We start from the raw sequence: 27,730 nt of genomic DNA on the forward strand, positions 1-27,730 counted from the left end.
ATCTAGAAGCAGCATCAGACCGAAGTGAGCAGACCTAGGGGGGTTAGTACCTTTAGGGATAGCTTGTGTATAGTAGTGGCAAGTGAGTTCATTCCAGGAGAGGACTAGCAAGCACGAACAGCCTGTTGTTGTCACCAACAAGGAGTAATCATTTGGGGAAGAGCCCCTGAGGTGATTGTGCACCAGAGTTATGGAAGTGAATGTTCAAGTGTAAGTTAGCAGAGAGTCTTCAGGAGAAGCTTGGGCATTGTATGTGAGGTCACAGCAGAGAATTGGAGGTAGGAGTTCCTTAGTTAAAGAAACTGTACAGCTAACAACACCAGTGCATCCCATGTGACAAGTGCCCTGGAGGCTTTAGAAGGGAGAACACGGTGGGGCTCATTTATCAAAACTGGGCAAATTGCCCATGGGTAGTTACCTATAGCAACCAATCAGTGATTAGCTTTTTGAAACCAGCTACAAGTAGAACAATGAATGCAGCTATCTGATTTGTTACCATGGGTTACTGCCCATGGGTAAATTTGCCCAGTGTTGATAAATGAGCCCCTGTGTGTGTGAGAGTAACAGACATTGTGTAATTAAGATCCTTGTCAGCAATCAGAGCCCCAGTCTGAACTGTAATCTGTAAGAGGCTGTACAACAATAAAACTATTTTGAAGTCATTGCATTTATTGTGAAGGTTCCTACTTCTTGCAGCAAATGCCTAACACATGAAAATATTAGTGACAGGTGCCCAGAGCCACAAGGGACCCTGTTACATATGGCGTAGTTGGGGCAGGATCAGACCATCCAGCCATGGGAGATTCCTGGGGATAGTGACGGGGTGACATTTACTGCTGTGTATTGGGAGTGTGTTGAGACTGCTGTGTTCTTGACTGGAGCTCCCGATATAAATTATCATAACTGATCCTGTACTGCACAGTGCTCTGATGAATTGTATGATACTGTTTCTTGCACCTAGTCAAACTTGTGAGTGATCCTCTGTGTCTGTATATATTTATGTAAATTTAAGGCCCATTATTCTAAACTTCGTGTTATAAAATGTCTCTTTCTTTTTTTACCAGTTTTTACAGCATAATGGAAATATTTAATTTTCTAATTATTAATGTCTAATATATGTTTTTTTATAGGTCATGTTAATTCCTCGAGCAAAGTACATGAGAAAAAGGTAGTATTGAATTGTCCTTTGTATGCCATGCAGAAGCAGCCTGGAAAAGATCACACTGTCTTCAAGTCAGGTTAGTTTTATATATGCCACGTTTAAGAGAGATATGCCATGTTCAAGACATTTGATACTGAACTGCCGCTTAGTGCCACTCCCAGAAACAATGTTTATTTTGCTAAGTACAATAAAAGTTGCTTGAAGTCCTGTGGGATGTCAAATATTAACAATTACTTCTTTTCAAGGCCATGGGGCCCTTATATTTGTACTGAAATTCTAAATCTATGTTTTTAGGCTAGACAGTGAAGTTTTGTTTGGAGTGGGTAGCGGTATAAAGCTTATACACGCACACACACACATATGTGTGTGTGTGTGTGTGTGTGTGTGTGTGTGTGTGTGTGTGTATATATATATATATATATATATATATATATATATATATGAATCTGCTTGACCATTGAGCAAACGCATATCTGTGTTTATTTATTATGATCTTAAGTCTTACATCATTTTTTACTGTAGTGCATGTCACAACAGTCAAAATGTAGCAGAACCCAAAGGAGGGCATTGGATAACTATGGTCAATCAATTACCTTTAGCACTTAGAAAGCTACTATAAAGCCAGGGAATAATGACATGACCCCGTCCCAAATAGTGCTCTATCAATCCATTGTGGGTAAAGTAGTCCATACAGCAGCCACCAGAATGGGGGAAAATAATGGACATCATTTGGATGGTGTCTTATAAACCGAGCAGCGTGCACAATACTAGATAAGTGAATGGTAGTACCAGAGAGATGGCAGGATAGGGAAATGTACCGCTAAATACTTGATTTGATATAAATTATCATAACTGATCCCGTACTGTACAGTGCTCTGATGAATTGTATGATACTGTTTGCTGCAACTAGTCAAACTTGTGAGTGATCCTCTGTGTCTGTATATATTTATCTAAATTTAAGGCCCAGTATTCTAAACTTCGTGTTATAAAATGTCTCTATCTTTCTTTTTTTTACCAGTTTTTACAGCATAATGGAAATATTTAATTTACTTGCATGTCATAACGGTCAAAAAGTAGCAGAACCCAAAGGAGGGCATTGGATACCTAGGTCAATCAATCACCTTTAGCACTTAGAAAGCTACTTTAAAGCCAGGGGATTACGACGCAGATGTGCTCTATTACATCAATCCATTGTGGGTAAAGTAGTCCATAAAGCAGCCACCAGCATGGGGGATTTGGATGGTGTCTTATAAACCGAGCAGAGTGCACAATACCAATGGTAGTACCAGAGAGAGGGCAGGATAGGGAAATGTACTGCTAAATACTTGGCATTTATGGTGATCTGAAAATGTTGGATCAAGATATTTATAATTTATATTATAAGCAATACCATGGAGCTCATTTGCCCCTTACATGGTTTTACTTTGGATAAGAAGTTGTGCCTTTTCAGGTTGTAGCTTTTCTGTTTAAGTGAACATGATTTATTTTCTTTTTATGTTTTCAGAACCCCATCTCATTATGAAGGTTGATGAAAGACAAAGACTTGCTCGAGAACGTAGAGAGAAACGTGAAAAATTAATAGGTATGTTATGCAACTATTTATCCGTTTACTTTATAGTTATATATCCAAATATAATTTTGTTTGTTTGCTTCAGCGCTGTTTATTTCCAAGTTCTCCAAATTATTATAACCTATCTTGGTTGATAAAATGACATCCATCACATCAAGGTGGGAATACCAGTTCTGCACAAAACTGGTATTTCCACCATAGCTGTGTATTCATGTCAAAAGGTTCAAAACATTTCATTTGATGGCAATCAGATATGCAGCACACGGGTTCAAACAGGGTTGCTGCATACCGGTCAGATACACTCACTAATGAAGTAATGGTAAACCGGAAAATCTAAAGTTACAAGTTAGGCAACAGTTTACATTAATTAACAAAAAGGGGCTTAAATAAAAAGGGTTACAGAATAAAAATGGAATCAGAAGACCCTGCTTACTAGAGCTTATGATTTATAGGGTGGGGGACAGTTGAGCAATGAGAATGCTTCATGATTAATTAATTTATATATAGAAAATAATTTTCCCCTCCTGTAAAATATAACAGTATTAGGCATTACCAAGGCATTCCATGTCCATATAAAGGCACAAGGCCTAGGCAGAATGATTTTTACAGGCCTTAGAACTTCAAGGTCTTAGAGCTCTATTTTTTTACCAATAAAAAGCTGTGCTGGTAATGGCAGTTTAGAAACAAATATTTGTATGGGAATAAAATATATATAAGAAACATTTAAAACATTTGCAAACTTAAATATGTTGTTTACAAAAGTCTTCTGAGCTGACACAGTTGAAAAACTGACAACATTGTTGCAATTGGCAACACAACACACTATATACTATATAAAAAGCTCATGGTTAAGGGATCTTTATTCAGGTTGCAAATCTGAAGAACAGCTGTAAAAATGAAGTCTAAAGAAGTTAGAGGTTACACTATATTGCTAGAAATTATATGCAAAACAATAACAGACACTATTGCTTCAATAATCAGACACTGGAAGTTGCATCACACCATCCAGATACAGTCTAAATAAATGAATCCCTCAAAAATGTCTGCACAGACATTTGTGACTTGTGTGAGATGCCACAGAGAGGCCAATATTGTAATGAAGGATCAATATAATTTATGACTAAATAAAGTTGTACCAAACATATCAAGCCTTGTGCCTATTATGTACAAGTACTCCAAAGTCCTTATCCATCAAGGTTATGGTGCGCTCACCTTTTTGGTCTGGGGGGCTACGAGGGCGGCAGAGAGGGCCAGGACGCTAGAGCAGAGAGCAAAATTGCACTCTCTGCGATACAAGAGCCGCAAAAAATTCAGAAAATTTGGCTCTTAAAATACCAGGAGCTGCATTTTTGCCGCCCCTGGTACCTAGTGGGGCGTTGCCATCTGAGGCAAGTAACTCAACTGGCCTCATTGATGAGCGCCCCTGAATGTACTGTTGCCCTGCACTCAGTGACGTAACTACCGGGGGAGCAGGGGGTGCGATTGGGCCAGGGTCCGCACCCCCTCAGGGCCCCCCGGCAGCTTGCGCCATTCTGTTCTAATGCGGCCATTTCCGGCTGTATGGAGGGGGCGGGGCCTGGCTGCACATCCCGCGCCAGGGCCCACCCCCCTCTAGTTACGTCTCTGCCTGCACTGGTAAAATTGATGTGTTTGCTTCAGAAACACTACTATTGTTTATATGAACAAGCTGCTGTGTAGCAGTGGTGGAAATTGAAAAAAGGCTATATGGCACAGGTTAAATAGTGGATAACAGATAACATCTTTATGTTCTACAGATCTGCTATCTGCTGTGTAACCTGAGCCTTTTCTCCTTTGAATGGCTACCCCCATTGCTACACAGCAGCTTATTTATATAAACAATAGTAGTGTTTCTATCGCAAACATACCAGTTTTACCAGTGCAGGGCAACACTGCATTTTTGGATGTTACTGTTCCTTTTAGAACATTTGCTTTTTCTGAATCCTTTATAATTAAAGGAGAAGGAAAGCTCCAAGACAGTTTATTGCCAATAGATTAGCCACAATAGTGCAAGCTAGAACACTATATTTATTCTGAAGAATGCTTTACCATACCTGAGTAAACAGCTCTAGACACTGTCTCTGTTTGTTTAGGATAGAAGCTGCCATATAAGCTTGGTGTGACATCACTTCCTGCCTGAGTCTCTCCCTGCTCACTAACAGCTCTGGGCTCAGATTACAGCAGGGATGGGAGGAGGGAGGGGGAGAGGAGCAAACTGAGCATGCTCAAGGCCGTGCCCTGGAGGTTTAAGCTGAAAACAGGAAGTCTGATACAGAAGCACATGTGTACACAATAAAAGCAAAGAAATGTGGTGTTTCTTTTGAGAGAGGACTCAGAGCAGCATTACTTTGAGGGTTTACTGGTGTATTTATATAGACCATTCTGATAAAGCTTACTTAATTTTAGCTTTTCCTTCTACTTTAAATTATAATGAAATTAAATCTCTTTACTGTTAATGTACTTTTACAAATTTTGTTGGGGCTTAGTCTTTGTCTGCAAAGCAATAAATTCTTTATTTTCTATCGTTGCCACTTTACGAACAATTTGTTGTCAGCGTTCGGCATGTGGTTGATCGGGTAGACAAATTATTAGGTAGGGCTGGGCACGACAGAGCTGTCTTAGTACATATTGGTACTAACGACAAAATTAATGGTAGTTGGAAGACCTTAAAGAGTGAGTTCAGGGGTCTAGGCTCTAAGATTAAGGGAAGGTCTTCCAATGTATTTTTTTCTGAAATTTTGCCCGTGCCATGTGTAAGTTTAGGAAGACAGTGGGAGCTAAATGTGTGGCTAAAGTCTTGGTGTAGGAAGGAAGGGTTTGGGTTCCTAGAGCACTGGGCTGATTTTTCATTGGGGTACAACCTATTTAATTGTAACGGCTTGCACCTCAGTGGAAGGGGGTCCACTGTGCTAGGGGAAAGAATGGCTAAGAGTTTGGAGAAGTGTTTAAACTAGTCAAGGGGGGTGGATGAGCTAGGATATTATGGGGAAGCTACGATAGACTGGGCAGTAGGATTAGTAAGGGGTCACGGGGAGGAGTGAGGGAGTTTAATAGAAGTGTTGGTGTTGAGGTGGGTAAGAAAAACATTCTTTTAAGGCTTTAAAGTTAGCTCGGACATCAGAAACGTTTATCAGGTACAAGGAGGACGGCAGTTTCCTAATAATACAACCACGATCTATTTAGGCATGGCTCTGCTCTCTCCCCATCACTACTAGAGAAACTGGTCTCCTGGCAGTTAGAGAGATGAGCCATATCTAGAACTGCCAATCCAGAGTTCACATGCCCGTCTTCTGCAAACAATCTGGCAAATCTGTTGGGATGTATAAACCCTGGAGCAGCCTCCCTTTTCCTTTTGTCCACACTAGATTTTCTAACTTTCACCCAGCTAACTGCCTCATTATCCTGCTGCTGCTGCTACTTAGAGCGCTTAGTTCTGTGATTGCCAAACTACTTTCACTTTACTTTGTTCTCAACCTCAAAACTATAGGCCGGTTAGTCTAACATCAGTGGTAGGAAAGCTTTTCGAAGGGGTATTAAGTAATAAGATACTGGCCTTCATTGCTAATCATAATACTATGAGTTTGTGCCAGCATGGTTTTATGCACAGTAGATCTTGCCAGACGAATTTCATTTCATTTTATGAGAAGGTGAACAGGGACCTTGATCTCGATTCTGGGATGGCAGTGGATATGATCTACTTTAACTTTGCTAAAACATTTGATACAGTGCCACATAGAAGGTTACTGGTTAAATTAAGGAGTATTGGCCTGAAACATAGTATTTGTACCTGGATAGAGAACTGGCTAAAAGATAGATTACAAAGAGTGGTGGTAAATGGAACATTTTCTAATTGGACCAGTGTTGTTAGTGGAGTACCACAGGGCCCTGTACTTGTCCTTTGCTTTTCAAATTTTTTATTAATGACCTGGAGGTGGGCATTGAAAGTGTTTCTATCTTTGCTGATGATACTAAATTGTGCAGAACTATAGGTTCTATACAGGATGCTGCCACTTTGCAGAGTGATTTGACTAAATTGGAAAATCGGGCAGCAAACTGGAAATTAAGGTTCAGTGTTGATAAATGCAAGGTTATGCACTTTGGCAAAAATAATATAAATGTAAGTTATACACTAAATGGCAGTGTGTTGTGAGTTTCCTTAACTGAGAAGGATGTAGGGGTTTTTGTAGATAACAAGTTGTCAAATTCTAGACAGTGACATTCTGTGGCCACTAAAGCAAATAAAGTACTTTCGTGCATACAAAAGGGCATAAACTCAACACCGCACCAGAGGCCACCCCTTCAGACTAGAGGAAAATAACTTATATTTGAAGCAGTGTAGGTGGTACAACTTGCAAGGATTTGTGTGGACAGAACTTTATCTCTTCATACTTTTATGATTTTTTTTCTTAATAAATGTTCAAATTTTTGTGGTACTATTGTCTCATTTAAAGGGGACCTGTCACCCTAAGAAATCATTTCAAATTCTTTTCTATCATGTTTATTGAGCAAAATAAACTTTACTTACACTGTATTTATTATTTAAATTTTGTTTCCTTCTGTTTTGGAATTATACAATCACAGCAAGCAGGCAGCTGCCATTTTGTGGACACGGTTATTAAGGGAAATTGTGTATCACCCCAAAATCTTGTGTATGAACCAGAATGAGGGACCTAATGTCCATGTGCAGTGCCCTACACAATTATAGAGCCTGAGGAGGGAAGGGGGAATGTGAGGAGAGCAGTGACATCTAGGGAGTGCTGAAAGGAAAGTGAAAGTAATTGACTGCCCCTCCTCTATGCCACAGGCATAGAGGCGGGGCAGGTAATATTTGATTGACAGTTTCGATATTTAAACACCTTTATAACAGGTATGGATTTTTTAATTAAAAAATTTTTTGGGGTTCCATATTTAATTTGGAAAGGACTTTCATTATGCAGTTTTTTTATGTGTAGGTGACAGTCTTTTTAATTCTGCACTCATACATTGTTGACATGGTTTATATCATAGTGATATCAACAGTTTTTTTTACCATGCTTTCATTTTATTTCACACTATGCCTATGTAATAAATCATCATCATCATCATCATTTATATATATAGCGCTGTCAAGATATGCAGTGCTTTACTGCAGTTATAGCAAACAGGGAATAAATGGTGGAAAACAAACAAGGATTACAGAGTACAATAGGGTTAGAAGGACCTAGAGATTAGAGTTTACAAACTAAAGGTTAGGGTACAATTGAGACATTAGGATTATATAAACACTTTGTCATTTTTGATACAGCAATGATTAATTAAGGTACATCGAATAAGCTTTCATTTTATTTCACACTATGCCTATGTAATAAATGCTGCACATTTGTGCTAACACACATGAATTGTAGGGAAGATGGTGCACGGGGATACAGGTCAAGCATAACATCATATTGCTAAGCAACAATATGCACCCCCTGCAGTAAAAAACATCTAGATGCACTGGAACAATACTAATGTATAGTCATTTACAGCTTTTAATGTTTACAAAATTTCACAGTTAAAATTAAAGAATCACTTTTTAAATTTGTGCCAATGCCAAATAATAATTGCAAGAAGTAAAAAAAGAATAATATAACAATGATCTTGGAATGTAAAATACATTTAAAAATGATGGCTACCATATAATACAGAGATACACATGATAATTCATGATACCTCTTATCCCCGCCCCCGCATCTTACCCATAATAGATATGTTGATATCGCTCTACATTCCTCTAGCACAGGGATCCCAACCTTTTTTTAAGTGTGCCACATTCAAATGTAAAAAAAAGATGGAGAGCAACACAAGCATGCAAGTTCTTGGGGTGACTATTATGGTCTGTGATTGACTATTGGTAGCCCTATGTGGATTGGCAGCCTACAAGAGACTCTTTTTGGCAGGACATCTGGTTTTATGCATTCCAAGCCATGAATTAAAAAAAAGCACCTGCTTTGTAGCCTCTGGGAGCAACATCCAAGCGGTTGATGAGCACCATGTTGCCCACAAGCCCACTGCTCTAGCAAGAGGAGCTCCAAAGATTAGCAATAGTGATTCCATGGCAACTCCTGCTAAGACAAGACCTTCTAATTTAAGCCTTTGAGGCAGTTACCAACAGCACATATGACTAGATTTGAAAAACTTTCATGTCATGATGTGCCATCAAGTCACAAGACTTTTGTTTTTTGCTGCATATCCTTACTATTTGATTTGCTGCAGAACAGAGTAGACAAGAGATGGCACATCAACTGTTTGAAGAGTCAGTCTGTCTCCTTTAATTTCTAAAAGCAGTTGGCACAACACCATCTTGTTAAGACCTTGTATGTAATTTCTTCAAAAAAGTTAATGATTTTACCTACATACTTATGTTAAAACTTGCTTGTGAAAATAAAAACCAAACACAGTGGGATTCATTCAACATTAGTAGTCAATGAGTTTGCAAGGGTCACCAAATAATATTTGAATTCAAGCACAACCAGCCTTCAATAATAGTTGCTACTTTGTCTATACTTTGCTTTCTGCAAATAATAATGACTAAAAATATGTTTTGTACACTTTTTTTATTTTGCCTTTTTAGCTGCCAGAGAGTCATTATGGTTAGAGAAGGAAATACGAGCCCGGCAACACTATGAGAAGCACCTAGAGGAGCGTAAGAAAAAGCTGGAAGAGCAGAGGATGAAAGAAGAAAGAAGGAAAGCAGCTGTAGATGAGAAGAGAAAGTTAAAGTTGGAAGAAGAAAAGGTAAAGTCCCACTTTGAGCTTAAACTCTCATCTGTTTTTTTTCTATTCTAACCAGGAAACAGTCTCATTTCATGTAAAGAATGATTCCTACACCGGTTACTCTGCATATGTTATTGTAAACTTATGTCAGTGGATCTTATGCATTATTAACAAACAACAACATAATAAAAATTAACCTGCAGGAATGGCATCACAATCTACAGTCTACTTGTAGAGGCCTATTTATCAACATTGTTATTTTAGTGGTTTTAGAGGTTTTAGAAACCACAAATAATCAAATTTTTATCTAAAACCACGAATGTCATGAAAGTTGTTAAAAGACCTGGATATAAAAAAGCACAAATGAAAAAAAAGCTGAACGATGTGCTAAAAATGACAATGACAATTACTAGCAAAAAATACCTAAAAGTCCGAATTACAAATGGTCCGAGCAGCTCCCATTGACATCTATAGGACCTCCACAGCTTTTACATGACAAATTGTTGTATTAGAATCTCTAATCTTTTGAGTTTAAAAAAAAATGTACTTGATTTTTTTTTGATTTTGACAAAAATAGAAATTCAAATTTCAGTAAATAAGCCATATAGTGTTATAGTAACACTATATAGTGTTATATATAAGTTAAGTGGTTGCTTTTCGAATTGGTACACCTATAGGTTGTTTATATGTTAAAGATTGTTTTCCTTTTCCACTCAAGGAACGCCATGAAGCGGTTATAAAGCGTACAACAGAAAGGAATCAGAAGTTGAAGGAGAAAAACAGTAGATGGTCCTGGGTTGGAACTCTGCAAAGCAGCACAGATGCAAACAGCTCGGGTAAATAAACTGGGCTTTTTTCTAATGGATGTCATTGGAGTAATAATGACAGAGCAAGCAGATCCTGCGGCTCGGGGCCCAGGAGGTATAGGGCCCCCATGAGGCCCTAATTCATATACAATTTCAATAAATCTTGATAAATCAGGTCAACCTATAAACATTTTGGGGGCTGGAAAAATAATTTGCTGTGGGCCCTATAATATCTATTTACACCACTGATTGGATATCTATGAATATCATTAGTATTAGCCTAAGGTATTTATTATATTAAAGTTGCATCAATGTAATGAAATGTGAAATGTGAAAAATTACAGAATTTTAATTATTTAAAACATTCCCTTCTCCAATGGAGCTTGCAATTTAATGTCCCTATTACATTCAAACAACACACACACATATACAGACACACTATTACATTGTATTTAGTAAATATATATAAATACACAGTTTATTTAACTTTTGCTCACTGATGACATGCAACTGCATTTTGAATGTTTTAAATTAATTGTTTTAGATCAAAGTGACATGTATAGGGAAAGATGAAAGAAGAAAGGTTCAGTAACAACTGAGACTATATCTGTTTCTGAGTCGATCAGTCACAGTGGCATAACTACCAGTGGTGCAGCAGGTGCGACTGCACCAGGGACCTTGGGGCCCAGGCTGAGCTAAGATGTGAGCTGTTTCTGCAGCCTCAGCTGTACGGAGCTGATGATGTCACGACAGGGGCGGGCCTTCAGTCTCCCTCCCCTGATGGGGCACAGGCAGAGCTAAGAAGTGAGCTGTTTCTGTAGCAAGGGCTGCAGCTGATGATGTCACTGAAGGTGCAGGACCTTCATCGGCTCCTTCACTCTCCCACCCTGGTACAGCTGCTGCAACTGTAAATTCTCACACTGGTCTAGATATTTCATCCTATCATGTGGGGGGCCATTATGTGCAACTGCAGAGCCAGATATGCTGTGACACTAAGGGTCACACTGTCAGTATTACTGAGGAGAGAGATAGTGATTACAGATTGTCAGAACTAAGCCATACAATATGACTAGTACAATTGCTGTATAAATTGGAGTTGATTACTGTGCCTGAGTCTGTGTGTGTCTCAGTGTGTGCGTGCCTGAGTCTGTGCCTGCCTGTGTGTATGTGTGCCTGAGTCTGTGCATGCCTGTGTGTATGTGTGCCTGAGTCTGTGAGTGCCTGTGTGTATGTGTGCCTGTGTGTATGTGTGCCTGAGTCTGTGCGTGCCTGTGTGTCTGTGTATGTGTGCATGAGTCTGTGTGTACCTGAGTCCATTTGTGGCTAATTAATATTATAATACATACCAAGAGTTCCCTATAAAGGCCCTTTTGTGATGTATATTTTGGGCTTTAATAAATCACCGTTTGGACACAATTGCAACTAACAGGTGTGCATCCGAATTTCTTTGCTATTATCCCACTGACCCCTATGCAAGGGAGGGGCCTTTCGGATAAGCACCCTACATCTACAACAAGTGATTTACTTGGGATTGGGTCGAGCTCTCCATGTTCGTGCATTTTACAATAAGAAGTGACATGGACAGTTCTAGACATTTTTCTGAACCAGAAAAGTCTTAAATTTGTCTAGGAGATCAAAGACTCCGAATTTATGACTGCGGAGGTGTATGAGAGGGGTCTCCTGTTTGATCTGTTTGTATAAATTTAAATTTAGAGAATAATTAATTTAAAAGATGTGATTAAAAACCCAGGTGATGTATAAATATAGAAATTGTATTAACCTTTTTAAAAGTTCTTAATTATTAATCAATTAAAGCCTGGCCGACTAGGACCCAAAATTAATTTAGTACAAATTCATAGAGTCTTTGTGTGAGAATTGTAGTTCTCCAAAAATAGTCAGTGGGGGTCATTTATCAACACTGGGCAAATCAGGTTGTTGCATGCATTGTTCTACTTGCAGCTGGCTTTAAAAAGCTAATCACTGATTGGTTGCTATGGGTAACTGCCCATGGGCAAATTTGCCCAGTGTTGATAAATGAGCCCCACTATCTTCAAAGTTTTAAAGTTTAATGAGGTAAGTAGTACTCCTCCTATAAAGTGGTCTCAATTGCACAGAATTTAATTTAGAGCCCATATTCCAGAGAGTTTGAGGAAAATAATTTAATCTTACTAGTGGATGGCTTTGTTCTGCTGGCTGGGCAGGGCTGGATTTTTGGATCAAGTTTTCAATCACTTGTTAGATTTGCTAGTATACTGGCCAACACCTTGACAAAATAAGTATAATTGTGGCTACTTTGGTGGCATCCAGGAATAGTGAATTTTGTGGTATGTTATTGAGTAAGGCACACAATTTTGGTATAACTATGTCCCCATAATATTATACCAGTCAGTGAGGATACTGTCCGGGCCTGAAGCTTCCCAAATAGTGAAGGCTGGTATTGGCTCAGAGACCTCCTCAGAGTTAATCTGCAGATTTAAAAATTTTGCATCTCCTCTATATATTTTAGGGACAACCATTTAACTGAGGTAATGGCTAAAGACTACCAGTGTCTGGTTCATTTGTTCATTTGTCATTGTTTAGCAAGAAGAAAATTCTTCTTTTGTGGGTTAAGAGTTTTTCCCCACCTTTTTCTGAATAACTGAAAACTTTTTGAGCTAATTAATTATATTTTGAGCTAACGGCTGACATAATTTTTTCTTCAACGTTAACTCAAATGTTACTGTGGAATTTCAGTTATTACACATGGCTCTTGGCTAAAAGGGAAGCTACTGTATATCCTTAGACCCTGTGTTTTCTTTTTGTGACAATGATTGGGGGCAGGCATGATAGCAGGTAACAGAAAGATGCCAAGCATTTGGCAAATAAACAACAAATGCTTAACCTGACTGAAAGGCATCAAGAAGCTGGTGGGGTCATGAAATAAGAAAGTTTGCCTAGGTGCAGTAACCTATAGCAAACAATGAGCAGTTAGTTTTTACTGACTCCTATTGGTTGATATCGGCTACTGCACCTGGACAGAGTTAATACCTTTAATAATATATGCTGGTAGGAGCAAGATGGGAAGGACAAGGGTTAAATTAGCCTGTAGTAGTTATGAACAGAATGTTGGATCAGGAGACAGTCTTCCTACACCCCTGGCATGAATGCCCTGGCTTTGATGCCCATTGTGCATAGGATCACCAAAGTATCATGTAGAGACACCAAAATGAAATTAGTGCTAACCAATTGCCCCAGAAAACCATATATTTTTGGAAGGAACTTATTTGAGTGAATCAAAATGGGTAACCATACTACAGAGTCTCAAAATTCCTAAAATCTGTGTTTTTTATGAAATATCTTAAAATCACTTTAATGTGTGCACTTTCTGGCATCTTACCCCCATCTTAGGTTCCAAGATAAAATATCTTAAATATAAATGCCAGGGGTCCACTGAACATTTTGATGCCCAGTATACATAGGATCACCAAAGTATCTGGCATGTAGAGACTCCAAAATGTACATTGTGCATACTTATTTCATGGCAGATATTTATACTACTGAAAAAAAAGTAAAAGTGGCAAATAATGTAATTTACAACCCTATTGGGTGCAAGTGCAAGAGCACTAAGGTATGCATTTCCCAGCACTTGCACCCCTAGGGTTGTTTCTCTCGACATGGAGTGTGGGATCAAGAATCTTTTGCTCCATGCAAAAAGCAGTGTGAGGAGAAGCGATGTGGGCTGGGCCTCTTCCACCTTGAATGATGCCCGAGGTGGGGACAGGAGGGAAGGATGCCTACTTGCCACCCCCTGCAGTTAGTTCTGTATAAGTGAAGCCACAGATCTCTGTGACATGAAATGGAGCAATAGGCCTGCAGCTATTTGAACAATGCCACAAACAGTGGAAAACGTACAAGAAATTGACAATTGCAGCCTTTTTTGCATTTTGCACACTGTGTGGGGCATTGTAAATGTGGCCCATACTGTATATATCTGGAAAGAAAACATTCTGCCAAATCCACAATCCAAATCCTTATTTGCATATGCAAATAAGTATAATTTAGCCGGGGCATGCATGTGCTTTGTACAAGCAAAAAAATCTGAATTTTATACAATCATATGATCTAATGTCACATTTTAAGGGTCCATACTTGGTTTGACCTGGCACTAAAAGGCAAAAAAAAGGTTAGGATACGGTGCATCCCTACTAGGAATCCAAACACTTCTATCCCTTCTATCCATGTCTTTCTAAATATATAATTATAAAAAGCTCAAATTTGTTTGTGTTGTGTTGTCTTGTTTCCTTAACCAAATGAACAATGTAACTCTTCCCTATGTACAGCTGTACTATTGCAGTGCAGGTCTGCCAGCCAAAACATTTACTTATTTGATTACTTTACCTATCTTGTAATATCTGCATTTTCTTTAGACCCAGACAGGAGATCAGTTTCAACGATGAACCTTTCAAAACATTTTGATCCAGTTATTAATAAGCGACTGTCCACATCATCTGCAACATTACTTCATTCTCCAGACAAAGGTACAGTGCCATGGAAGAACCCAGATTATGTTATTCTGAACCCTGCTATCCTAACATGAATTTATTTTAGAACTCTGAAATAAGTCTTATTTGCAGGGATTGAAAAAAACATTTTTGGTACCAAACATAGTGCCAAACTTTATTTCTGGTAAATTATATTTTAGCTCCAGTGCTCTCTAACAAAAAGAACAGCACATAGCTTTTTACAGTGGATGTAAGCTTGCCTTCAAAGACCATTCAAAAAAGTTATCAGGCTTAGTTGATGAGCTTGATTAGAAATACCTTCTCCTACTGTATGTCTCCCACCGGCACCTCAAGGCCTGAGTTATTTAGAGGTTGAGTTCAGATGCAGAGTAACCAAGCCAGTACTTAAGAGTTTGTAGGCATAAACTGGTTTGCTATGATATAGAAACAGATAGTCAGGATGGTAGAAAAGATAAGTTATTTAACTTGATATTTAAAGGGGAAATTTTAGTTAGTTAAGTAAACTTTACTTACACTATATTTATTATTTACATTTTGCTTCCATCAGTTTTGAAATTACACAATCACAGCAGGCAGGCAGGAACCATTTTGTGAACACTGTTATTAAGACTGTTATTAATAATTGTGTATCACCCCAAAATCTTGTGTATACACTGGAATGTGGGACCTAATGCAAATGCAAAATTCCCTAAACAATTATAGAGCCTGAAAAGGGAAGAGGCAATGTGAGAAGTGAAGTGACATGGAGGAATTGCTGAATGGAAAGTGAAAGTGATTGACTGCCCCACCTCTATGCCTCAGGCATAGAGGCAGGGCAGGCAATATATGATTGACAGCTCAGATATTTTAACACCTTTATAACAGTTATGGATCTTTTCATGAAAAAAATAATTTGGGTTCCATGTTTAATTTGCAAAGGACTTTGATTATACAGCTTTTTATGTGTAGGTGACAGATCCGCTTTCAAGACTGGCAAAGCACCTTCCAAAATGTAGTCATGAACTGGACCCCACAGTCAAGCAATTTTATCTGAGATTTTGTGTAAACAAACAATCTCTTTAGTAAAAAAAAACTAGCTGTAACCAAAGTCAAGTGAGAGGAATGTAATTTTGAACAATCAATCTAAAACCACAGATTATGTTGCAACCATGAGAAAGAGGTAAATCAACAAAAAAATATACTTGTAGCCCAAAATTGTTAGGAATTGAAGATATCCCAAAGATTTATAATGAGAGTTTTTAAAGGAAATATATAGAATTAGTGAAAAAACCCCGCCCCCAATCTTGTAGGCAATAATGTATAATTTACCGTATGGTGCTGGTCTTACTTTGGGATAAAAATGAATAATAATCTTTAAAAAATGGACCCTTTATTGGAGTTCTCTATAAATCTGCTATAGTCCCTGTCCATTTTTCCTAATTGGCCCTGCCAGAAGTACAGTTGGAGGAGGATAGCCAATCACAGCCCTGCAGTCACACAATCAAAGACAGGCTTCAGTTCCCTACCAGGTCAGTCGCCGTGCTGATTGGTTCCTACAGTGCAGTGTACTGAGTCCCGGTGGCTCTCCTGCACAGCCTGGGAATGGAGGCAGCAGGAAGTGGAACAGATGGGAGGGACTAGTAGTGTTTTTGCAGACATTTTTGAAACACTAGTTTTATTAGCACATTTCTTTTATATTAATATATATGCACTGGCACAAACTTGTTTTTTGCACAATATGTCTTCTTTAAATCAGACACAAGTCTTCAGCCAGTAAAAGAAACTTTTAGTGAGGTCTACTGAACTCCCATATGCATATGACCTGCTAAGACATGATGAACAGCTTTTAGTGATAAATATTTTGGAATGAAAATGACAAAAATTGAAAAGTCTTTAAATTGAAGATCAGCAGAAAATGACAAAGAAAATGAGGTTTATTTCACCTTATTAAGATTAATTCGGTATGTAGCAGTAGAAAGATTTAAATTTTGAATTGCATATGATTCACCAAAATGAACACAACTGCAGATCACAGTACAGGCATACATTTAACTGCTAATTGAGCATCAACAGGTGGCTACAGACATGGGCAGCCTTAGAAAAGAGCCGGGACCCTGGGACATCAGTCAATCTGCATGATTAAATCTATAAAGTTCTTACAAATCACCATGGACTCAAACATGGACAACTTCATCCTTTAGGGTTTCAAGACCTTGTTATTCCATTCAGTGTCTGCGGCATTTCTATGGAAAACCACTATTTACTCCTCTACAGGGTGTCTGCTTTGATGAAAAAAATGAAGGGCCTCTTTAGGTCATTGGAAAAAGTCATTGGAGGTATGAGGTTTCAGTAAAAACATAATCTGACAACTGTTGAAGAAAGTCAGAAATTGCTGTTTTTCTTCAAACTGGGTATAGCATGGTATACAAAAGGAGCAGTATGCAGAAAAAATCCAGCAGATCATTCATGGCTTACATTAAAATAGTCAATTGCTGAGAGAGGACATCAAAGGATGGGAAGGAAGGATCATCACCACTCTCCATACTTCTGGCGAAGTGCAGAACAGAAGAGTCACATGAATACATGCAATGCCCTGCAAATGGAAAACCAGTTGCGTCAGAGCGAATCATTTTCAGAAAATGTGTAGATCAACCACATAAATACATGCAGTACAAACTGGCACGGTCAGTGATTTTAACATTGTCAGCATACAGTACATACAACTAATCTACACAAAACAGAATGGTACATTACACTGTCCACTAATGGGACAGATATTCCTTACAACGTAGATACGGGTGCTGAAGTGGACATTCTGTCAGAATCTTCATATTTTATGTTCTGACCTAAGCCATTGTATCCCAAATCAAGGACAGTGCAATTTTTGCATTCGATTTAAAGCTCACCTTTATTCCATAACCTTGGTGGTTCTTCCAGATCTCCACCATTCCCCAATAGGCTTAGAAATTACATTTAATTAAACACGTGGAATAAATAAATGCAGTTATAAGTTCTGGAAGTGGGAATACTCATTTACAAATGATGCTCACAGAATATAAAAATGTTTTGAAGGACGTGAAAAGCTGCCAATAACACCTTGGGGACCCAGTTGTGCATGTCCAGTTTTCACTTTGTATCGGTGACACAAAGGGACTTACTAAATAGTAATGTATATAATTTCTTTGTGTTATTTCTTTTTAATTGATTTACTGTTTGTAAAGCTGTATTTGCATGTCCTTTTGTACTTCAATTTGTATATTAAAGCTAACGATGCTCTAAACAAACTTTTGCTAGAAAGAGCAAAAAAATTACCTTTTGCTGGAATTAAAAGTTTGTCCATTAACTATTTGGCTCATAGCAGAAAGTGCGTGATTAAATGTACATCTATTCTTTTATAGTTGGAGTGCTTGGTGAATTGGAGGAAAGGAATCCTTTGATTTCTGTGAATCAGAGTGTAGTTGATGTTAGTTTATAGCTTCTCTTACAGCCTATATTGGGGGAGGGGCAGTGTTTTAATGTGTTGTAAGGGTAGTTGGGGGTGTGATTGCACTTTTTTCTAATTTGTGTGCAGGGTTAGCAATAGACTCAGTGCTGGAGTGTCTAACCATTACAGCAATACCCAACGTAATGTGCACCTGAGGTGGCGGATCTGTGATACAGCCTATGTAATATTTTTTTTTCAGTTATGCAGCTATAATGATAGGCCACATATACAGTTAAGAATGTTGAATGAATATAAGACTGGATGTTCTCCTATATGTCTGTGTTTTAATAAAATTATTTTGGTACATTTAAATAACCCTTAACTACTACATGTGCTAAATCTTGTTTTAAATACCTAAATTTAGCTCACCAACCCCCTCTAAGTCAACAGGGGAGTAACTTCGTCAGCAGACTATTGATGCCCACACATTCACATCTGGTACGGAGTAAAAGCACAGCAGCCCTGTCTGGAGACACAGGTAAACTAATGAACAAATAGAGAAGAATAGGTGTGAACTCACTATTAATGTTTTTTTAATATGTTAATACCAGTACATGTTTGGACATGCTTGAAAAATAGTTCTTAACTTACTTTAATTTATATACATACGTAGTTGAATTTTTAATCAGGGTAAAAACAGACAGCTGTCCATCAAGTCCAATCCTTCAGAGTATCTCCCAGCATCACTGATTTACATTAGGGATTAGAGGGTTTACCCTCTGTAATAATCATAAATATATATTTTTTTATTATTACAGAGTGTAAAACTGTATACATACTGTATAAGCTCACATTAATATAAATACAATACACGTTGAGTGCGGGGCTGTGTGCGCCCAGGCAAGCTGATACGTTTAAACATGACACTCACAAATGTGTTATATGTAGGGTAAACAGTCAAGTGCACACTGCTATGGGGAAGTTTCTAATTTTGACCTTCTTTTATTAATCCTGGTTTGAAAGTTATGCATTTCTTTTTGGACTGGGTACTTACATTTTTTTATGTTTTTCCACAAGACAAAACATACATTTTCCTCTTGGAGCTCTCCTATACTGCAAACATTTTTCTTACTCTGCTACTTTGTCCTATTTTTTTAAAATTATTTTAAGTGTGCTGGTAAAGAAAGCTGCTATTTTCAAATTGTTTATAATTGAAATTGTATGGAAATTTGTTTTGTGTCACTTTATCATTTTTACATACAGTTGAGCTGATATTAACCCTGTCCAATACTACTGTTTTACTGGACATGATGTTTTTAACACTTTTTTCATCTCCGTTTATACTGTTGCCTAGCAACCACAAATTCCTTCTTCATGTTGTTTTTTTGTGGAGTGGAATACAGTTCTGGATACTGCTTGTTACTGTCACTTTAACAAAGGTCTCAGAAAAGAAAAAAATTGTTTCACTTTAAGATGTTTTTGCCCTTAATTGAAGTGCTATGCTTTTTATTGAATTTCTAAATAATTTATTGCCACACAAAAGAGAGCAGAAAAATGGTGCATGTAAGCCCACAATAAAAATAAGAAGAATAATAAGGGTACCACACCCTGTACATTCAACAATTCATTTTTAAGTAGAGATTAAAGGAAACTCCATGGTCCATCCCAGTCTGAGGATCAATAATGGGAAATCAGCTTTATGGTGGGTTTTTCCAAAAATTCAAGAACAAAGTATATTTAAAATGCAAAGTCGTTTATTAGGAAAAAATGGCCTAACACCTTGAGCATATGAGTAAGTGCCCCAACAGGCACAATACGCACAAAACATGTTAGGCCATTTATCTCCTAATAATTGACTTTGTATTTATATACTTTGCTTTTGAGTCTTTGGAAAACCCCACTTTTGTTGCTACACACACCCAGGCATTCTTATCTGAATGTAAATGTATATGTTCAAATGGCTACACAAATCAAAATGAAAGCCAAAATACATTACATAGTACATAATTGCATCTCTATAAATTCAGTTGATTCTTACACTATTTGTCTTTATTATTGTGTTTTCATGGTAACATCCACTGTAGTCCATTTCACTGTGGAAAAATGTAGCAAACTGGGCTACAATAGATAAAATGAACCCTGTAGCCAAATTAACCAGAAATAAAAAAAGGATACAAAGATTTATACATGTACTGTGTAACATCTTGATATACTATATTGTTAATAACAAATGAGAAAAACGGCACAGGTGAACAAGAGTTAACTATGTTTTAAAAAATCATGTTAGAAAGCTTTTCAGATCCAGCTGCCCATTAAGGCCCCTATGGGCCACACAGTTTTACTGATGTATCCAAAATGCCTCACATTTTAGGAGTTCTTACAGTGGCCACTCTAAGCAGTGTATGTATGTAGGCATGTATTTAAACACTTCCGGGTCAAAATAATATAAAACAAATTGTATATCAATTTTGCAATATTTACAGACACAGATAAATACACATTATAATTACAAATTACCATAAAATGAAAGAAACATTGAGGTCAGCTTTCTTTTGTCCAGTAGTCCTAACATGGCTCACTCTCCAGTCTCAGTTTCTGAAGCTGTCCACCCCGACTACTGTCCAGTGTCCATTTTTATGCAGGTTTTTCATACCTACCCCAACAGCTAACATCCTAACTGAATATACGGGAGCCAGTTAAAAAGGACTCTGCCTAACCTATTGTTCACATCTTGTTTAAAGTATTTCTCCCATACAGTAATTAGATTTGTGGTCCCCACAGCAAACAGATGACTTGTTATCCACATTAAACCCTTAGATTCACTTGAAATGTAAGCTTTCCAGAAAACTCGGTTGTGTTTTTACTCATATACAATTGCCATGACCACATACATACAGTATATACACAAAATAATGTCAAACCCAAGAAAGCAATTTCCTATATTACTTTTTTTTCAATTGTTTCAGGCACTTAGTTTACTTGTATAAAGTTATACAGTATGATGGTGTTGGCTATTACACTTTTTCTATCTCTTGTTTACCATTGTGCCTGAGCCTGAGAATATTAGAAGTAATGCCTGGTAAAAACTAAACTAAGTCTCTAAGTACTCATGTGTACATTCCATCATATCCTGGAGCCTTATTAGCTTAAATGCTTACATCCCTTGAACTGTGTCAGCTATTGATAATAAATTTGGTTAAAGTGGACCTGTCATCCAGACACAATAATCTGTATAATAAAAGTCCTTTTCAAATTAAACATGAAATACAATTTCTATTTTTTATTAAAGCATTCATAGCTGTTGTAAACTCATTTAAAAATCTCAGCTGTCAATCAAATATTGTCTGCCCCTCCTCTATGCCAGTGGCATAGAGGCGGGGCAGACAATCACTTTCACTTTCCATTCAGCACTTTCTAGATGTCACTGCACTCCACACATTCCCCCGTTCTCTTTACCATTTAATTGTGTAGCCAGGACATGGGGATGGACATCGGGTCCCCCATTCTGCTGCACAAACAAGATTCTGAGATGATACAAGGCTTGTCTTAATAACAATGTCCACAAAATGGCTGCTGCCTGCTTGTTATAATTATGAATTCCCAGACTGAATGAAAAAAGATTTAAATAATTTATATAGTGTAATTATAGTTCATTTTGCTTGACTAATGTGATAAAATAGGATTTGGTTTGTTTTTTTTTGGGTGACGGGTCCCCTTTAAGTCTTCTATACTACTAAAATAAGTGCTATCTAACCAAAATACAAGGGGAAAAAATAGGCAAGAAATGAAAAAAATTGTAAAATCTAGTCGCAAAACACACCTGATTTCTAGTTGCTGGGTGTCACTGTCCATAATACATGGGTATGGGGTCCGTTAACTGAAATGCTTGTGACCTGGGAGTTTTAAATAAGGGCCATTTCCATATATTAGAAAACTGTTCCTTAAAGTTACTAAAATACATTTAAATGAACAGTAATGCCAAGACATTCAAGTGTTTTAAAGTAATGAAAATATAATGTACTGTTGTGCTGCACTGGTAAAACTGTTTGCTTCAGAAACTGGAACAAGATGAAAAAGCACAGGATACACAGTAGATAACAGATAAGCTCTGTAGTATACAATGGGATTCTTTAGAACGTATCTGTTATCTACTGTGTCTCCTGTGCATGAAATGGCTGCCCTGGTGGCTACATAGAAGCTTGTTTATATAAACTGTAGTTGTGTTTCTGAAACAAATACACCAATTTTACCAGGGCAAGGGACTAGTGCATTATATTTTCATTAGTTTAAAACACTTTAATTTTTTGGTGTTACTGTTCCTAGCATTGTTCAGGAGAATTATAGATTAATGCTATTGTATTGACCACCAAGCATCATATTTATTATTACAGAAAAAAGGAAATTGGACAAAAACAAGAATTCATTACTAAAATAGAACTGTTTGTCAATTCGGTATTTCAGAGCTTTCTAGATGATGGGTTTTGGGATTATAGATCCCATTATAGATTATAGATCCGTCAAAGAAAGAGTAGGTAGCACCATCCATTGATAGAGGTTTAATAACAATTAGTGGTGTGCAAGGTCATAAAACATATATAGTGAAACAGAAAAAGGAAAAAAGTATGACCCATAGTATTGCACCTTCCCACTCTTTTGATCTGAGGTCCCAAATGGTAAAAGATAAAACTTAACTTTTACTAATAACCAACTAAAAATGATATGAAGCAAAAAAAGTGTATATTACATATATTTAAAAGCAAGGTTAGGTACGGAAGCTGAATAGACACGAGGTCAGCAGCTAATAAACGGTTATCGTAAATTGAGATAGTTGTATGGGTTTGTATTCACAGTGATACCTGTTTCCCCACTACATTCTCATTTGCAGCAAAATACTGGTGACCCACGGTATATGAGCGGACCAGATGGACCGAACGGCATTGCGGGTCAGTGTATGACCTTTGTATATAATTGGGCCAAAGTATGGCAACACACACTTATGCCTGTAAGATAGCTATACATGGATATATGAACACATGGAAATGATTGACATAATGTCAACTCGGGTAAGGTTATAGCGAGGAGGGATTAGCGAGCCCAGTCTTCAATACCCTCTCAGATCGTCCTTCACAACCATACCATATAGCGCAACTGTAGGAGAGTATCGGTGTGACCAGAAGGGGAGCGACCCACCGGCACAAAATGCGCTACCCGTCTCCTCCCGCACCAACCCTCCTTTGAAGTTAAACCAAAGAGCTGTGTATAGGTATCCGACTAGTGGGATACTGTTGGCGTGATAAGAGGAGGAGCGATCTGCCGGTATTGATTGTGCTACCCGTTTCCTTCCCACACCACCCTTCCTTTAGAGTTGAACAGAGGAACTGGGCACAAGTATCCGACTAGCGGAATACATTAAGCCAATATCGGTATAGCGTGTTTTCCCGAGCCACCCTTCCGTGGACTTTGACAAAGCTCGCAGGTTGGCAAACGAAACGCGCGTCAGGCGCTTCTAATAACTTTTTTTAAACTGTTAGGCAAGGACGGTGTATCAGCTGTTACTGGTGAATGGGCGGAAGGGCGGAAGGGTGGCTCGGGAAAACACGCTATACCGATATTGGCTTAATGTATTCCGCTAGTCGGATACTTGTGCCCAGTTCCTCTGTTCAACTCTAAAGGAAGGGTGGTGTGGGAAGGAAACGGGTAGCGCAATCAATACCGGCAGATCGCTCCTCCTCTTATCACGCCAACAGTATCCCACTAGTCGGATACCTATACACAGCTCTTTGGTTTAACTTCAAAGGAGGGTTGGTGCGGGAGGAGACGGGTAGCGCATTTTGTGCCGGTGGGTCGCTCCCCTTCTGGTCACACCGATACTCTCCTACAGTTGCGCTATATGGTATGGTTGTGAAGGACGATCTGAGAGGGTATTGAAGACTGGGCTCGCTAATCCCTCCTCGCTATAACTTTACCCGAGTTGACATTATGTCAATCATTTCCATGTGTTCATATATCCATGTATAGCTATCTTACAGGCATAATTGTGTGCTGCCATACTTTGGCCCAATTATATACAAAGGTCATACACTGACCCGCAATACCGTTCGGTCCATCTGGTCCGCTCATATACCGTGGGTCACCAGTACTTTGCTGCAAATGAGAATGTAGTGGGGAAACAGCTATCACTGTGAATACAAACCCATACAACTATCTCAATTTACGATAACCGTTTATTAGCTGCTGACCTCGTGTCTATTCAGCTTCCGTACCTAACCTTGCTTTTAAATATATGTAATATACACTTTTTTTGCTTCATATCATTTTTAGTTGGTTATTAGTAAAAGTTAAGTTTTATCTTTTACCATTTGGGACCTCAGATCAAAAGAGTGGGAAGGTGCAATACTATGGGTCATACTTTTTTCCTTTTTCTGTTTCACTAGATTATAGATCCCATACCTGTGGTCATAAACATATACTGAATCAACAACAAAACTAAACTTCATAAAATCAAATTGTACCTCTACCTACTGTCTCATACAAGAGCATCTTATATATAGTATATCTCCCACTGAACATAATGATGCCATAATAGTGTGTTGCCTTTTGTTTTCCTGTTACAGTATATCATATGCAAGAAATGAAAGCCACATGTGCTGTGAATTCTATTTTTAAGGGCTTTTTTTATTCTGCATGGGTTGCTTTCCTGTTCTTTTCCTTGTTTTGTCAGTTATGAATTCTTGGGATATCTCTTACTTTCTTTTGTAGCTCTTGTAAATCACTGTTTGACTTTAAATATTTACAAATAACGCTCTGTTTTGGTGGTAATTCTCAATAGCTTCTGAAATCCAAAATATTTGCTTGTAAATGCATTGATAAAACCATTGATTTGCTGCTGTATGACCCATACATCATGTATTTGATATAACAATGCAAATATTTTTGGATTTTACTAATAAAATGCTTTGATTTTATGTGGTTTTGCAACCAATATCTTCTTTTGGCATTAACAGCAACCATTCTTTCTTCTAATCCTCATCTCCTCTTACCTTAATGCTTTCTGCTTCTGGCTTTTCAATGTTCGCATCTCCATCTGTGTTCTCTTAACAACACCCTAGTCATCCCCATTTGTCCACGTTCAGCATCTTGCAGCCCCCTCAGCCTGCAGCCTAACAAGTCACCAAACGTTAAAAGTTCAGAGAGACCAAAGCTTTTTATCACAACACCGGAGACAACAACAAGAAGGAAAACAACACACTTTGCAGGCACCAATAGTGTAAGTATATTGTATATTGGGTGGTGATTTCACTGCATACTAGAATAGTACTGTACTGTAATGATGCAGTTTTATGACATAATACAAATATATAGGATGTATATGGGTCTAACCTTAATGGGGACCTATCACAACAAAGGAAATGTATTTTAAGCTTTATCTCATGAAAATTAGAATATTTTCAAATATAATCAATCAAAATGTTTGTCCTGTTTCTAAAATATTGACTCCTTGACTCCTACTTAATGAGATACCTCATAAGCAGACTTCCTACATATGATCTGGTTGTATACTTGCAGAATTATACTTCCCTGATACCTCCTCCCCCCTGTCCATTACACTAAGTGCTATTGATAATGTAGACTGGACAAATTATGTCAAAGTACAATCCAGGAGGCCTTGGTGGGACCCAGAAACCCTAGTAAACGCCAACACCTATCATCTAATGTGTTTCTAATATCTGATTCCTTTTCCTGTTATTGACTGCTGGCAATACCTATTGTAATTTATATTTTATATTGTCAACATATCATATAGTGCTTTACAGAGAGTATGAATTATTCACAGCAGTCCCTGCAGGGGCGTAACTACAGAGGAAGCAGACCCTGCACTTGCAGGGGGGCCCAGTAGAATAGGGGGCCCAGTGAGGCCCTAATTAATAGCCAATTTTAATATGTCTGGGTAGAACAGGCCACCTTATCAATATTTTGGGGCCCTAAATTGAATCTGCTGTGTGGCCCAGTGACATATAGTTACGCCACTGAGTCCCTGCCCTATGTATATATAAAGTACATTGCCCAAAATTATCATTCCTCCAGAGTTTTATTGTCAGGCATGGCCATACCCATTGGCCCTTGTTCAAAATAACTTCAATAAAAAGGGATTGTGCTGAAATTACTTTTTGCTCACTGTCTTAAAAAAATCTATGGTTTCTCGGGTTAAACAGGGAAAATAGGAACAGTTAAGATACTCCAGCTAATGGGACCTGTTATTCAGACTGCTCAGGGCCTGGGGCTTTTCCGATAAGGAAACTTTCCATAATTTGACTCTCCATAACTTAAGTCTACAAAAAAATAATTTAAACATTAAATAAACCCAACATGACTGTTTTGTCTCAATTAAGGATTAAGCATCAACTGTAATATTATAGTTAGGCTCAAATATAAGTATCTGTTTTGTTACTACAGAGAAAAGAGGGAGAAAAAGAATTAATTAAAATAGAGTCTATGGGAGATGGCCTTCCTGCAATTCAAAGCTTTCTTGTAAAAGGGGTTTCCTGATAAGGTATCCCATTCTTGTACATGTTTGGTACTTGCAAGTAGATAATTAATTATTAGTGAAAGGATAAGCAGGCATCCATAATGTAGAGGCATTATCTTCATACTGGTAATCTAATTATCTACCTAATCATTGAATTCATGTTGAACAAGGGGGGGAAAAATCTATGCTACTCAATCTTTGCCCCTCTGCTGGTAACATTGCAGGTCTCTCTGACAGCTGCACCAAGAAGAAACATTTTAGGTCTCCTTAATGGATGGTGGGCCCTTGATCATGTACGTTGGTGGGCTTTTTGTTCCCCAGTCAGGCACTGTGTGTGTGTGATTGTGTCTGTATGTTTGGGACAGATGAATCTGTCTGCAAAAATAAAATGACAAATGTGGCTACAGGTACCTGTATACAACTAAATTACAGTGTAAAAAAGTGAAAAGGTATATTGCTTGTAGATCACTTTCGATAAAGTCTGTTATGGTTTGGGCCTGTCTCAAAACATAGACAAATAGCATTATGATGATGATGTGAGTCAGTTGGAGTCTGGCATTTAGTACTACTTTGTAGTATTTTATACGATGGTGGTCCACACACACCATATGATGGTTCACTATGGAGCACTATGAATTACCTTTAGCACAACAGCAAACAGAATTGTAAAAACAACAGCAAAGAGAGCACTACTTAACATTTTTTTATCTTTTTAATTTTAGGTGGAAAAAAAAGAGAAGGAAATAGGGATTCACAGGGAAAATGCAGCCACATTCAACCTGAAAACAGCAAACGTTGCAGTTGTTCCCAAAAAGAAATTAACCGCTCACTTTCCTGTAGGGTAAGAGTAAAAACATTGTTTTATAATTGCAGTTTTTCTATACTATACAGCAAGTTATAAGAGCAAGCCAAATATGTTTTGTTACCCAGGAGCAGTATATACATCTACCGATTTTTTAAATAAACAGGGCTTGTAATAAGCATGTGCCCTGTCTCATATTTTGATT

General features: G+C 37.9%; 1 protein-coding gene across 7 annotated transcripts in view; it reads left to right on the forward strand.

Moving 5' to 3' along the window:
- The window catches only part of map7.S (microtubule associated protein 7 S homeolog), a 73,754-nt gene that overhangs the window by 26,912 nt on the left and 19,112 nt on the right, over positions 1-27,730 (forward strand). For 4 of the 7 annotated variants that reach the window (XM_041564519.1, XM_041564517.1, XM_041564518.1 and 1 more), the window contains exons 2-9: positions 1,131-1,238; positions 2,667-2,744; positions 9,343-9,506; positions 10,204-10,321; positions 14,698-14,808; positions 18,621-18,734; positions 25,306-25,463; positions 27,446-27,564. In XM_041564519.1, coding sequence (XP_041420453.1) covers positions 1,131-1,238; positions 2,667-2,744; positions 9,343-9,506; positions 10,204-10,321; positions 14,698-14,808; positions 18,621-18,734; positions 25,306-25,463; positions 27,446-27,564 — 970 coding nt within the window. The remainder of the gene's footprint in view (positions 1-1,130; positions 1,239-2,666; positions 2,745-9,342; positions 9,507-10,203; positions 10,322-14,697; positions 14,809-18,620; positions 18,735-25,305; positions 25,464-27,445; positions 27,565-27,730) is intronic. The other 3 variants (XM_018265315.2, XM_041564522.1, XM_041564520.1) reach the window with 3 other exon arrangements.

Source organism: Xenopus laevis, chromosome 5S (genome assembly GCF_017654675.1).
Source record: "Xenopus laevis strain J_2021 chromosome 5S, Xenopus_laevis_v10.1, whole genome shotgun sequence".
NCBI classification, from domain to species: Eukaryota; Metazoa; Chordata; class Amphibia; order Anura; family Pipidae; genus Xenopus; species Xenopus laevis.